Below are 16,071 nucleotides of genomic sequence, written 5' to 3' on the forward strand. Positions count from 1 at the left end.
ACTAATAATGGGAGAAAGCTAGAGTTTGAACAGATTCTGACTTTAAGATACAGATAAGTGGCTTTGCAGTAATCTAATTAAGATAATTCTCTCCTGTATCTCTAAAAATACTTACCCGTTCTGTCTCTGCTACTGAGCTGTATTTCTCTAGTACACAAATGTAGTGTATCTTAACATGTAGAGTCCTGGCATTTTTTTTTCATTCCTTCTCTTACCCCCTCCCCCTTTTGCCTCCCTTTGGAGTGAGGCAAATCCAGTACTAGAGTTCACAGCAAAATTTAGCACAGCTCTTTTTGCTACCACTCCACCTGTAGCTACCTTTCCAAGTAAACAGCAGTGAAGAATGATTAACATTTAGTACCATTTACATCCACATGGGAGTGCTAAGCACATACCATAAAAATGACAATTTACAATCATTTCAAATATATGTTAATCTTTTAGGCATTGGAATTACACATCTAGATCATGACCACGGAGCACCACATTTCTTTAAATGATCAAGTTAAGCTTTAAATCCAGCTTTAAGTTTAGGTTAGGCATTTAAGAAAGCTTGTTTCATAAATGCAAAGCACCCAACAGCATCTAAGTCCTACTGCTATGCCAGATGTACAAATATAGTGCCTTTGTTTTCAAGTATTTGGGAAGTTCAACATGTAAATGCTCTTCAGTAGACGGAGCATTTTATTTAGAGTCACAGTACCAGCTGCCTCTGGTGTGACATCTGTAAGAAAGATTATTATTGTAACTCTAGGAAAAGTAAATACAGGGACATGCTGCACAACATCGAGCATAAACAGCCCAAATTAGCCTAGTCAAGTGATCACTACATTAAATGAAGTCTACTTCCCTCCTTTTCTTTCTACCCACCGCAATCCTTTTTCCTTATGAGAAACCACGTTTTCAGCTTCACAGTATGTATATACGATCATCAAGTTATTAAAATATTTTTTTATGTACCATCTGTAATTTGGATTGGATAAACTACTATAGCAGTAAGCACCAGCATATACTGTTACTTACCCCATTTCATCACCTTGCATGTAGGCCTAAAGAGTCTTCAAATATATCTGCACCATCTAAGTCTGCAGAAGCAGCTTAAAGCTATTGAGAATAGAGAATTGGGGTGTCCTGCTAATTAAACACACACCCCCTTTTTGAGGACTTTGATACAATAGAGAAAATTTAAGCAGTTGAGAGACTGCTGAGGCAGAAAACATTTAGTTTTATATTACAATAGAAGTTTCTATCAAATTCAGCAGTAGAACAAAAGTTCACACTGCCCAACAACAGCATAATTTTTACTTTGTTCTATTTCATCACTTTTGTATTTTTTTCCTTTCAAAATAAGAATAAAGAAAACAAACATCCTGCATGAAAAAATTCTACTATTCTATAGAATATTAGAGAAATCCCACTAAGACATGGTGGGGGTTATGCAGACAATTAGCTATCTAGACTATCAAAATATTTATTATTCAGCCACCAAATGAAAATCACTTTTTAAGTTCCTTACTGGAATGCCTTTCATCATGTCATTTTCAAGGCATGGTTACTACTAATGAAATTCATTCATGATTTCCAGAAGGTAGTATTACTACAAATGGCTTAAAATGATGATATTTAAGATACCACAAAGCTTGGAATTCAGCTTCAGAAAACAGTATTATGCTCTATGAAGTAGTAGTGACATGAGTATGCTGGCAGATCTACAGACTGACATTGAACAGATTCATCTGTATGATATGTAAAATGGATTTTTATATAAATGTTCTGCTACTGGCTTTTTAGCTGCTCAAGGTGTGCCAGGAGCAAGCAAATGAGGACATGGGTATGCTCCCCCCCACCCCAACTTCCAGGGGCATGTTGTATGATTCTAAGAAGCCGATTTAAAGTAACAAAACCAAACATCAGCAGAATTTCTCTTAGCTAAGTGTTAACAAGGACTTATTGTAAGGAACATTGTTTATTGTATTACTTTGATAATGCACAAAAATATTTGAAATGTACATTAATATTCTCATGTACAACTCACAGCAATTGATCCCCTTAACTGAAAAAAGGTATCTAAATACTCTGTATTGCATTTTATAACTTTAACTAGACTTTTTAAAAACAAGTTTTCACATTCACACTTGTCACTCAGTTGTAGACATTCTTAAAATAAACAGCATTTCCTTTAAATTGGTACCACCTCAACACTTAACACAATTTTATATTTGCTATCAGGTTTTACTGAAAATTTAAAATTGAGATAACTGCACGAATTAATATAGAACATAAAGGGTTAAATGTGGCATTCTAATTTTCTACACTGTTTTGCCAACAATACAAACCACCAAAATCCAACAAGAACCAGGCAGCTGTTAATTTGTGGTTTTGTTACATGTTTACGCCATGGTAGCTTTCCACATTCTCACCCAACTTGTTTAAACAGCCATTTTAACTGGACCAAAACCCTAGGGGGGAAAAAAGGGGAATCTGCATATGAGTTCTACCACAGTGTCATTTAATATGAAATGGTTTTAGGTAATACTTGTAGAAATGCTACTGTTGTAGGTATTCACCTTGGCACTTCTTTGGGTTTTTTTTTTTTTCTTTAAGGTAAGTTAGAGAAGCATGTGCCAACAGGTAAAAAAAGAACTATGCCTCCCAAGCAAACCTGCTACATACTTTCAGCAAGAGATAGCTACTAAAATTTAAAAGTTTATTTTAACTATAGCCCCATTTTGGACCTGGCCTTGCATTCCTCAAGGTGAGATCTACAGGACTTTTGCCTGAATGAAGAACTGTATGATCACTCTTTCCAGTAAGCAGTTTTGTTTAATAGGTATTTAACTACACAGCAGTGTGTGCTTTTGTGTGTATATGCATATACATACACTGATAGGCACTGTATAGCTATATAGACAAGGCCAGCTGCAATTTAACTTTGAAACTGTGTCCTTTTTTAAAAATAAAACTTTTGGCTCCTTGAGCTCTGATGTTAGCAGCTATTTCTAATTTGCAAAGTCATCAGGTAGCACAACAGTTTAGATATAAAATTACTCATAAAAATGTAAAAATCTGTATATAGTAGAATATATGGGAGATAATGGTGTTAAGTAGATTGCAGGGTCACAAGATAGTCATACCCAGAGTGCAAAAAAAGTCAAGACTCGCTTCCAGCTGTACCAGTCACACAAAGGCCTTACCTTCATTAGCAAGAATAATGCAACAAACCACTTCCCATAACTGTGTTATCTTTTTATATACTTCAATATGCTGATACCACACTTTTACATTTTGGCATGGTTTTTGCCCTTACGCACTCCAGACTCTGAAGATGAGATTTTTGGGTGCTTCTGTGGATGAGTGATAGTAATAAAAGTGTTAAGGTGGGCTTTGGCACCTCTATCTCATTAGTAAAGCAAAGTCCTGCTCCATTTTTTCTTTAATAATAAAAAAAAAAGTCCCAAGAGTGGTGCATTCTATTAGCACTGAAGAGCAGAATAGGTCGGTACAGCGTGATGATAGGAGAACATATGAAATGGCAATATGTGTATCTACAATTGTCTTTCCAACCAATTGCACAGAAACTTGGTCCACTTCTTCAGTTACAGTGTAGTCCTCTTAAGAACTTTGGTTACAGCATTAATGTTTTTGTAAGAAAGCAAACAAAAAAACAGAGCAGATGCTTTCCTTTTCTTCAGGTAGATTTTTCATTGTCCTCTCCGGTCTTCTGAACCCGTGAATACTTTTTGCATGAAGATTTGAAGCAGCTGGGAGGCCAGGATATTGGCCAAGAAAAGCTGCAAGGAACAGAGCCTTGCACATTCTTCTCAAAGAAATAGAATATTGGATACCACCAAGCTCGAGAGAGAAAATTCGTCTGTGAAGACACCTTTAAAGTCTGTATTGGCACAAGAAGGTAAAGAAGAAAAGGAAACAATCAGTTTAAAGCATTACAATCAATTACATTGAGTCACAACAACCACAAAAAATTCAATATATTTGCATGCATTTCTGTAAAGACAAAGTGCATTCAGCCTAGAAAAAACAAATTACTGAGGTAACGTATACATCATAGTCCAAATGTATACTACAAACTAAGCATCTTTAACAGAAAAAGATGCTTCATTGCTATACAATATTCAGGGAGACCAAGCACTCACATCTTTGAATGCAAGTCCTTTCAGACATGTCACGTTTCCATTGAAACTAGTTGAAAACTAGATTGAAATGGCTTGAGATCTATGCTCCTGCTTGAAGGTGTTCTTAAAATAACTGCAGCAGATACCTTCTGAACAATGTACTTTTAGTGACAGTTACAGACAGAACTGCCACTAGATTTTTAGGATGGTCTAGGTAACTTAGGTTGGTTATAAATTACTAAACTACTGTGTATTCATAAGCTTAAACAAACAAGGGCTATTCTATACATGAACTACAGCAATAAAACCTTAAAGTTCAAGAAGTGTTTATAAGGAATTTCAAAAATTAGCTTTGTAAAAATAATTTTTGCAATAACTTATTAACAGCCACAGATCAAAAAGAACATCTTAATTCATTAAATATTTACTTAAACCACAGTAAAGTGAAACTTTCTGCCCAATTTGTTTAAACTTCAATATGGAACTCCTATTTTTATTTCAAAATTAAGAACCTGTGAGCATTATTAACAAATGCAGGCTATACATTGACTCTGAAGATATTTGCTACTCACCTTTTCATTAGCCATTGAGTGGTACCACCAGAAAAGCCGTGTGGTGATATAGTAAGCAATGATGACATCTACGGTGTAGTGTTCATGAGCAACAAGGATACAAATTATGCCAGCAGCACTCATTAGCCAGCAGATTAAGTGATACCACCAGAAATGACGTGGTGAATCTGTGAAATAGGAAAGTGATGGAAAAAAAAAGAACCACACAAAAAAAAGATGTATGTTGTTATAGCAATCCACAAAGGGAAGGGGAAAACATAAAAGATGAAATAGGTGAGATTTAGGTTGGATACAAGTAAGAAATCCTTCACTGTGAGAGTGGTGAGACACTGAACAGGTTGCCCAGAGAAGCTGTAGATGCCTGTCTCTGGCAGTGTTCAAGGCCAAGCTGGACAAGGCTCTGAGCAACCTGGTCTGTGTGAGACACCCCTGCCCATGGTAAAGAGGCTGGAACTAGATGATCTTAAGATCCTTTCCAACCTAAATCAGTCTATGATGCTATGATTATTTAATTTGGGCTACTAAATTTTAAAGCATAACTCATTTATACCACACTAGTACAAGAACTTTGTTTTGACACAGAAAACAAGACTAAAGAATTACACAAACTTACTGAGGTTTTCTTACTTTGTAAAGTGAATCCAAGAAGAGCTTACAGAGATAGACAACACCACTACCCATTTTCTGGTCAGATTAAGTTTTCCAGTTAATTCACTTCTAGGGTATGGGGTGCAGAGCAAGAGACAGAATTGAGGCAAAACATACACTTTATACACTTGGGTGTATTGAGACTGCTCTTTTTACAGTCTATGCTCAAGTAAACTTACACTCTAGTAAAATATCTAGAATTGATATAAACTTGAGCAGAATCATAGATTAAACAGGAAAAGATACTTGACTTTTAATTCCTAGGTTTTACCTGCTTTGCATGAAACCTCTGTTCTGTGCAACAGAATACACTGTACAGTGAAGTACAGTATGTGAATTTATACCCTTTCATTAAAGATTAACAAATGGGAGTGAAGCTCTTCTTCAAAATGCATTTAAGCCACTTCAGTGGAAAAGTTCTCCTGCCCTTCTGTCCCCACTGAAAAAGGCCTTGGGTGTCACAATGACCATTCATAACTTCTGCCAGGCTAACGGGCTTCATTTCACTCTCAGTGGGAGGTTTTGGCACCCCTTGCCTTGTGCGGCAATGGTCAGCCTTTACTTTCACACAATACCAGCAGAAAAGTTATGATCTCAACAAGCTTACACAGTAGAAGTTTGAGAGGCCCGTGCAAAACAGTTACTGTGGGACAACTTAAATTTTGGTGCAAGTGTCAAGACAGTAAAGTCTCTCAGCTCCCGCCAAAACACTGCAGACAAATCTGTATCTACTGATTAAAAAAAAAAATAAAAAATATAAGGAGCCAAATCATCTAAAGCAGCTGATGAAAACAGCCCAAAGCAAGACAAACTAAAGCTGAAAACGTAAATAACTACTCTGGGGGAAAAAAACTTGCAATATGGGGCAGTAAGTGAAGCAGCAAAGGATGAAAGAAAGAGCAGAGAAAAAATAAATCCACTAAGCCAGAAATAACAACCTCAGAATGCATCTTGCACTGCAGACGTGTCATCAAAAAAGCAGAAAAAGTACCATAAGCAACCTCTAATTCAGAGCAATTATAGGGCTTAAGTCCTTGCTCAGATAGTATTTTGCTAATTATATGGGAGTCAGAGAAAGGAAAGCTATTCATTTCTCATTTATAGAGCACAAGTCCTCTGAAATATATGCCAAACAATTAGGCAGCAAAGGGCTTATTACACATATCTGTATATTATAATTCCTCAAACCTCTTAGGATAGAAGTACAGGAGTTATACAAGCCACAGACATATTGGGTTACCTGCATCTTTCTGGTACTAAAGGTATTAAAAGGGTATGTGACCAGCATTAAGCTGCAGTAACATACACAAAACAAGGCAAACAACAGATGTATTAGGCTGTTTTAATAATACTGATGAGTTACACGTGCCATTCCCTCAGGAATGTTCACTTTACAAGAAAGACCCAGGCCTAAGAATCAGCAGACTATGAACAGCACCTTATATCCCTGTTTGAAGAAGAGTATCTTGCATCCAAAGATTTCAAGTTTGTCACATGAAACGGGCATTTCTATATCGTGGGCTTTGTGTAAGGCAGAACACAGCATTGCAACACCTTCCTCCCTCAACGTTTTCGTAACAGGAAGGCACTCAACTAATGCTGGCTAGTCTTAATTTTGTTTCAGTCAGCACATTCCCATGAGCCAATCTAGCATTTGCATAGTTTGGGACACAACAGTAGGAGAGAAGATTCCAATTCCAAATATGTGAACTGAAAAGGGAACTCCCCACTATGCATTCATGAGCGGCCAAGTTCCCAGGGTACCAGCATTGCTTACAATATATCAGATTCAGAAATTGGTGCTCTACTCTCTAAAGCTTCAATCGATGCTGTGTGTGCAGCACAGATTGAATCCCCCCCCACCCATGCACCACTGCAATGTAAAGCAAAGGGTGAAACCATAGCCCTAATTATATTTTTTTGTGTGCTTGCCAAATTTTTATCAACTTCAAGAGGCAAAAAGTAGGAGACCCTAGCAGAAGACATCCAAAGAGGACGAATCAACTTTTCACTGTTTGCAATAACTAACATATAGCAGACTTCACAAAAAAAAGCTTTGACTCTGCATGTAGTTTAGGTGTGTAATGGTGCTATGCTCACACCACAAAATAAATCCTTTAAAATCTAAGGTATGTCAGCCAATCTGTACAGAGCTAATTTACCTAATTATCTACAGAATGTTTTACCCCAGATTTGAGTAACCTGTTAATGAGTAATGAGAAGCTAGCTTCCTTCAATCAACTAGTACACACTATACATGTCTAGTCACATTAAGCCTTCAATTAAAGCCTACACCACTTCCACTACACCCATGTTCCATTTCCACTCAGAGTCATGATTTATATTTCAAACCCATACATGTACAGTCTGCATACGGCTGACCACTAACTGAGGGCTGTAGTTTTATATTTTGGTGCAAAAATATAAAACACATACTGAAACCTTTAAGGTGTGTTTTCCCAGTACAATGGATTTGAACAAGAAAAAAACATTGAAATACCATCACTTACACTCTTTGATGAACAGGTAGACCAGAGTTAATACCACAGTATGACCACTAAAGAGGAAGTCTCCGCACAGGATGTGAGATCCAGTTATGGATAGACCACCACCAGAAATCAGTCGTAGGATCCTCTGAACCTTTGCCTGCGCATCTCCGTTCAGCTACAACACCCAAAAAGAGTACCAAAAAAAAAACAACAACAGTTTAAGGTACACCATAAGCAACTTGAGTAAACTTCTTACCCAAACACGTGTGGAGTCAGGCAGACAGGGAGAAAAGGACACATCTTTGATTTCTTTGACTTTCTTTCCCATATTCTTAAACAAATGGGCATGCGCATCAAAGCTGTCAGGTGCCAACAACCAGCTTGGTAACACTAGCATTCTGCCTATGCTTTCCAAGGCTACTTTAAAATATGCACTGTATGAGAATGAGATGCACAGTATATTGGAAAGGTAAACATTAAGAATTCATAAGGTCAGGAATCTCATGATAGCAATTGATGGAATGGGTAAAACCCATTCAAAACTAGTTTCAATACCATACAACCTTGCGTACTGCTTGTCAGTCTGTTCAGAGCTGAGCAATTTTTCTACAGAGCAAAAAAAACCCTCGAACTAAATTTTACATTTGGTTACAAGCTCAGTCAAGACTTGCTCAAATTTAGAGGATTTTTTTTTTTTGAAACATACACGAGGATCAGCTTTTGACTTCTCATACACACTAGGCAAACACTCAGTTTCACCTAGCTATTTAAGATTAACTCGGGGGGGGGGGGGGGGGGGGGGACGACGCCCAAACACAAGCAAGTTAAAAGGATAACTCAGTTTTACATAATCAGAGAGATATTCACATGGGACAAAAACATAAATCCAGAAGAGCTATCATGTCTTTCCAGAGTTCAAGTAATTAATCCTGGTTTAATCCTAGCAATACGTACTTCTGGCAGAGACAGTTAAGTTTTCCTTTGCTTACCTCTCCCCACTTCTCAATCTACAACACACAAAGTCATTCCTCAATATATTAAAACAAAACAGTTGAGTCTTTACAATAGTGGTATACAAATAAAGATTTTCTTAAACAGATCCCAGTTCGTAAGTAGTTCATCCACTATGATCCTAAATTGTCCCAGTGTGAAAGAAGACTGAACAAACAGGTACCCCACCATCTATGTAATAGGAATTGCTGCAATACTAAGAGTGGCTCAAGCCTCGGGAACAAGTTTACTAGCTTGGTAGCAGCACTATTTTGACACAGGTGTTCTCCTTTAAAGCATCTTAACTGCAGCAACAACTTGAGGCTCTTTGCATATCTCACAATTTTTGGTTTAGTACAATCTATGTTTCTGAAGACATCAACTGAAAGTAATCTGTGTTACTTAACAACACCTGGAACATTAGCTTCTATTTGCTCTTATGGCCTCAGCCATAAGGGCTCAGGCAGACTAAAGCAAGAATTGGGGAGCAAAGACTCTTACCTTTGGCGCACACTGAAAATGCATTCCAGGCACAGGTAAGGTGGTAACATACATAGTAATACAGCGGTACAGATACAAAGTTCCCATTATAAAAAAGAACCTGCGTCCCACTATTGATCTGAAAGCAGAAGAAGGGTGGAGGGGAAAAATGAGTATAAAATTCACATGCAGGATACACATACAACCATTATGGCACTCTAGCTTTATTAGAAGTCTAAAACCCTAGAATTAAGGGGTAGCTCCATCCCCAGCTCTTTACCACACACTTCTTTAAATCAAAGGTTTCTTCAGTGCTGGCTCGTAATAGTACAGAGCTACCACAAAGCTTGCACCAATGTTAACATGACCTCAGTCTAACTTGGGTATGCAGTCAGGTGCAGTTTACCTTTGACTCTGTGTGCTTCTCTTTTTAGTCCCATATTGTAAGCATATACTTGACTTAAATATGTCATGAGACCTCACTTCAAGTATTGTGTGCAGTTCTGGTGTCCTCAACAAAAAAAAAAAAAAGACATGGAACTGTTGGAACAAGTCCAGAGAAGGGCCACGAGGATGATCAGGGGACTGGAGCACCTCCTGTATGAAGACAGGCTGAGGAAGTTGGGGCTGTTCAGCCTGGAGAAGAGAAGGCTGCATGGAGACCTCATAGCAGCCTTCCAGTAACTGAAGGGGGGCTATAGAGATGCTGGACAGTCCCCTCTTCATTAGGGGCTGTAGTGACAGGACAAGGGGTAACAGGTTAAAACTTAAACAGGGGAAGTTTAGATTGGATATAAGGAGGAAATTCTTTACTGTAAGGGTGGTGAGGCACTGGAATGCATTGCCCAAGGAAGTTGTGAATGCTCCATCCCTGACAGTGTTCAAGGCCAGGTTGGACAGAGACTTGGGTGAGATGGTTTAGTGTGAGGTGTCCCTGCCCATGGCAGGGGGGTTGGAATTAGATGATCTTAAGGTCCTTTCCAACCCCAACTATCTATTATTCTATGATTCTGTGTATAGTTTTAGTCAACACTGGAAAAAGCTTCCAATCTAGCTGTAGAAGACAAAAGGTTCTTCATCAAATTCAGAAGCCATTTCTTACATCAGCATGATTTCCTGTTTAAACGTTGTCACGTCAGTAAATACATGCTGACAAGCCCAATCCCAGAATAAATTTGACTTGTACAACATGGGTGTCAAATTCAGATTTTAGAAACATTATGCAATACTCAGGAGAAGTCTGTGTTTCTGTATCCAGCCTAGACAATGGAACAGTTTCTAAAGCAGTCATCCCTTTGGCATTTTTCTGCCAACCCCATTCTACAATATTGCTACAAATTCTACCATGAAATTTATTGTACTCAAAGCTAAAATTGGAAACAAGTGTTCTGAAAACATACACCAGAGGGAAAAAAAAAATATAGCTGCTTACTTGTATCTAAGAAACAACCACTGGAATATCCATAATCCAAGTAGTATCATTCCATTTATTTCTGATACAGAAAAAGCCCACTGCACACGATCAATGTAATCAAAAAATTTGTCAGGCAAGGGAGGGCTTAACTCCTTTGGAGGTACTCTCTCATGGACCACAGTGATCATGACAGTTGTTAGAATCAAGTTGAAGAGAGCATAGACAAAAGCAATGCCTGTTTTCCACCATTCCAGAGGAAATTTGTTCCTAGACTCAGCAGGCATAGCAATCTGGATGTAATCAGGATATTTCTTTGTTGTTTTTCGCAAGCCATTAGACAAGCCCTTTGGTTTGCTAGTGCCATTTTTGCTCTCTTCAGTAACTGAGAGAGTAGGTCGTGAGTAGCCGTTAGAAGCGTCATTGTTTTGACTCTCCATATGCTCTTCAAGTTTTGCTGTCTCAATAGTATTCATTCCCACGCTATATTCCCAAATAGGGTTTATCAGTGACCAACTTCTGAGCTCTGAAGTCTTATTTCTTCAAGTCCAATGCTCTTGTTCCTGGATGAATTTCTATTTCTGTTAAACTCTAACAGGTGTCTATTGTGCTTTCACTACTCAGATCCTGTCAAGCAAGTCATGAAGGTCAGTCTCTTCCTCTAGAGCTGTATCATCTGCGAAAAAATGAAATCCAAATAAATTCTGAGTACCTTCAGAACTAGTAATGTGACACAACGAAATGCTGTTCTAAGTTCCAGCCAAATTTACTTACATATGGAGTCAAAAGGCAAACTAGAGACATCTGGTTACAGAAAAACTTAATCTTTGATCAGTTTAGGAACTAGTACCAATTTCAAATTTTTTTAATTATATTTTAAGGACAAGATCCACAGACTTTAATGATGCTGACAGCACTTGTTTTATCAGTTGTCAGAATTAAGACTAATCCATGTCTGCAGCAATACTGACGTTTACTGCTATGGAGCACTGCATACAAAATATCTCCTTTTTGACCCTATTGACAGATATTAACATGGTTTGTCCATATAGATCAGACAATCATGTTAGTTCTGATGATAGAAAACAAAATGGCACTGCAGGATTTGATTTTGTAAGGCATAAAGTAATTTGGAAAAAATCTATTCCATGGGTAGATAGGTCTATTATATTTTCTTGGATCCAAATGAGTCTTTCAACGCTAAAAAACCCACAACCCACCCACAAGACAAAAACCTGGCTACACCACCAAAAACAACCACCCCAAACACAAAAGAAACTTGCACACACACACAAAAATAATCTAGATAGCTACTGCAGTACCCACTAAATAATGCCTGAAATTTCAGAGAACTGAGAAATACACTTCTGGATTAGATTCTTTGTTATAGTAACCTCTATGTAGAGCAGACCAAAAATGGATTGTTTGTCCTTTAGTTACTTTAAAATACATCTACATGGATATTTTTTTAAACAGGAACAAATAGCAAGATTCATTATCACACAGGATTTATTTCAGGCGATTCATTAAAATCACATTGGATAAAAAAAATAATCAGATATGCACACTTTTTATAACAGCATTTTCTACAAAGAATTGAATGCAGTTCACCTCCACAGAACTGACATTGCTCCCTGCTAGAAACAAAGGCTATTCCTCACCTCCGCTGTCTTTAAAGTTCTGTGAAACCACTTACTTATGATATACCTATTTTTATTACTCTGTTAGCTCCTATGACAAAAGCAGTATTACTGTATAAAAGTGTTCATTATCTACCAGCAATTTTAGTTTTTGTTTTATTGTTTCTCTAGGAGAAGTTCAATACTACCATCACCTCAAGTCTCAGCATGCCAATGCAGGCTGCCGCAGTTTGCCACACTATATGTGCCATGAAATCACCATGATGGAAACTAGAGTTTCTCCATAAAAGTATATCGCAAAACCTGGCAAAACAAAACATCCTGCTTAGTAAAAACCTGCCCAGTAACTGATCTCTTGATAGCAAGGCCAATCTAAAACCAACACAGCCTGGAAAGTCAGGTGTTTGTGTTTTGGTCCTCTTCCCTCATCCCCCCCAACTAGAGAAGACATTTAACATGGTCAGCATGTAAATCCCACTGATTTCAGCTCTTACTGCTGAAAGGGAGAAAGAGTAAAGGTTCAGATCCCAAACATGACTATCTCAGTATTATTTGTATAAATCTCCCAAGAAGAATTTCTAAGTTAACTCTCAGCAGTGTTTCCAAAATCCACTATCACTGGTTGACCTTTCCTAAATCCCTGATCAACAAGTTTATGTAAACTACAGACACATGCCTTGAACAACTCTCCACCACGCAACGAAAAACACTACCCAAGAAAACAAGTGGTGATTTCAGACACTTTCTCTCCCTTTTACTAATCATACTGTAAACTGTGCTACCCTAGAAGGGGAGGTTTAATCCATGAGGCAGGCATGACCTCTCAGATGCTTCCTACAAAGAATATTCTTTTAGAGTAGCTGTAAAAGCAACAGCTTACTTGATAGTGTAGTAGTAGAACAACACTGCAACTTTCACAAGTCCTATTTTAAACACACACATTCTATTCCCCATCTACTAAAGATAAACGTGACAGAATGCTTAAGTGACAGAGAAAAAAAAATTCTTAACCTCTGCAATTGCTTAAGTTTTGCAACACCAATCTACATAGAATTCAAAGTCAAGACCCTTTTTCTCAACATCACACACAGCAGTCACTGATGGAGGGATCAGCAAAACTTGATCTTTTGTATCTTGCATTGTGAAACATTTTTAGAAATATTCATTTTCTGAAAAACAGCAGCAGAGTTAATAGTAGCCTTTGTTAATTCCTTCTCTTCCCCCAAAATACCTCAAACATAGTAACATAACTAAAAGGAAGATTTTCAGATACTTAATGACATATAAGTAAGCCTTAAAGATCAAAGAGCATCTGAACTACAGATGAACAATAACCTCACAACCTAAAAGTACAGCGGCAGTCAAATTTTTACATTAACGTATTAAAGCAATTATACCTACAGCTTGCAGGAAAAAGTTCTGTTCCTTCTTGGTCCTTTTAAATGGATCATAAGGCATATTGATCTACTGTTTCTGATGCCTCATCAAGATTATTCCAAGCAGAGTGCATACTGCGGTCAAAACTTTGTTTACATTGATAGTTCAAGGCGCTATATATTATCTGATCAGCAATCTGCAAGAACATAAAGACTTTCCTTTACAGCACCTTTCCAACCTGTTCCTCCCGTACTCTAAAGGAAAGCAGAAACTATTGATGAAAGACAGAAACACTCTGCATGAAGCTTTCAGTCCCTTGCTGCCAATCTGACTGGCTGGACAAGTGACAGATAAAGAACACAAACAGTCTAATTCTCTGCTACAGGCTGTAGCATGTTAATTTCAGTTAAACATCCTATTGCTTCTTTTGTCAAACCTGGAATGCCCCCATATCCAAGCCACTAGATGCCCATAAACTGCCTAGTAGTAGGCCTTAGACTTCTTCGGTAACCAGGCAGCAATGCTCAGACCTGGTCATCTTGCCAACATCTAGGGTCTGAAAATCAAACCCAACTGCTCTAAACTATGGAACATCCACTGGGCGAGTCTCAAAGACTCACACAAAATTAGCAATGTAACCCAAAAGGATAAATACAATTCCTGTAACAGATACACTCACGTTTTAGGAAAAAGTTTTCTTTTTGGAAAAAACTTCAATACCATCTAAAAATAAATACCCTCTTCAAGGAGCAGAGCTTCTTAACCAGCAGTATTACAACAGAACTTGTAATTGCCACAAGAAACAAAGTATTTAAAGGAAAATCTTAGCAGTGAAAAAGATGAAAGAGCAGCAGAGATCCTAACTGTTTATCCTGAGTTTCTACTTGCTCCCATGCAAGTAGCTCCTTTATTTCTTCACATCTCCATTTGGCTGTCATTCTAAAGAAAATAGTTGACTGGGGGTACAGCTTTGAGACAAGTGTTAAGAAAGCACATCTATGTTTGGCTCTTTATGCTAGAACTGAAGAATAACAAATAGCTTTATTTAGCTTGTTAGTCATCCAATTTTCACATAAAGGTCATTTTCACATAAAGTTAGCTCACAACAGGTGCTTCTCATGCCATAATTGGCATTTCTGTAACATTTCTCAAACTATTTTAACTTTCATAATTTATTATGGACTGAATAGTCACACTTTAGATAGGCTTTCCAAATAAGCAGTTCTTAACCTGCTGTGCCATATATGAACAATACAATTGGAAAAAGAACATCTGTAACAGTAGGACTGATCGACTGACATTAAGGAAAGCTACATATTCATACACAAGGTGGAAAAGGTTTCTAAGCAGTAATATTTTTAAACCTCATTTACTTTTGTTAAGGTTGGCTCAAATATCTGAGGCAGCTGTAACATATTCCTGTATATGGTAGTTGTAGAAAAAGGGTCTGTAAATAAAGCACTAAAGAAAAATATGACACAGATAACATGAGGAACAGTTATAGTACCATATTGCTGTTCTCTATATCACAATTAGCAGGAAACAACTGCTGGCTAGTTTATGTTTTCTTCAGTCACATTTTTAGGACTATGTATGGGACCAGAACTAGAAAAGAAGCTGGGTAGCCTCTACTACCTTGACAGCAATGAATAAAAACTAAGTTTTTGGGGGTTCTTTAATTATTTTTTTTTTTCCCTAAGCATTTGAGGTCCCTGTTTTAATAGCATCCCTTCTTCCACGCTCTATGTATGTCCCACAGCATACAGGCCACTAGGGGGAAAAATGAAATACTCCCAAAACACAACTGCTAAGCAAGATCTGGGCAAAGTACATTCAGGTACGCAGAAACAGGACTGAGTTTAACAGGTCTACTTATTGTTTCTGTTTCCCTATAATTATTTTCAGAGTTGTGTTCACCATTCAGCTATACAATGTTTATGCTTACAATATACAAATACATGTACAAACTGAACTGCAGTTTATCTAAAAGTTATAAGTTTATCAACATAACAACATGGGCTGGCAACACATTTATAGCTCATGTGACGCTAAAGAACTGCAAGTAAGATAAAGCTGTATTACAGAATTGACAGTATTCTAGATACGGCTAAGTGCTGCACAAAGAGGAATAATCATTTCCCTATGAATCCTGGCTATGTTCCTGTTAAATACAACTCAGGACAGTGTTGGCTGCCTTCACTGCCAATCCACACTGCTAAATCCCTATTCAACAAAGCTGAAAGAAATACTGACATTTTTCCAATAGGCTAAAGACTCCCTCACAACTTCTTCACTCCAGAAAGATGACATTAAGTCTTCATCTTACTGAAT

General features: G+C 37.6%; 1 protein-coding gene across 2 annotated transcripts in view; it reads right to left on the bottom strand.

Moving 5' to 3' along the window:
- Positions 1-1,947: 1,947 nt before the first annotated feature.
- SGMS2 (sphingomyelin synthase 2) overlaps positions 1,948-16,071 on the bottom strand; it is a 43,618-nt gene continuing 29,494 nt past the window's right edge. For both annotated transcript variants that reach the window (XM_062636675.1, XM_062636674.1), the window contains exons 2-6: positions 10,745-11,399; positions 9,334-9,451; positions 7,864-8,017; positions 4,706-4,872; positions 1,948-3,892 (exon numbers count right to left, since the gene is read on the bottom strand). In XM_062636675.1, the coding sequence (XP_062492659.1) occupies positions 3,689-3,892; positions 4,706-4,872; positions 7,864-8,017; positions 9,334-9,451; positions 10,745-11,199 (1,098 nt within the window). In that variant the 5' untranslated portion in view covers positions 11,200-11,399 and the 3' untranslated portion in view covers positions 1,948-3,688. The remainder of the gene's footprint in view (positions 3,893-4,705; positions 4,873-7,863; positions 8,018-9,333; positions 9,452-10,744; positions 11,400-16,071) is intronic.

Source organism: Pezoporus occidentalis, unplaced genomic scaffold, assembly GCF_034315485.1.
Source record: "Pezoporus occidentalis ecotype Australia unplaced genomic scaffold, CSIRO_AGI_Poc_V1 ctg49, whole genome shotgun sequence".
NCBI lineage: Eukaryota > Metazoa > Chordata > Aves > Psittaciformes > Psittacidae > Pezoporus > Pezoporus occidentalis.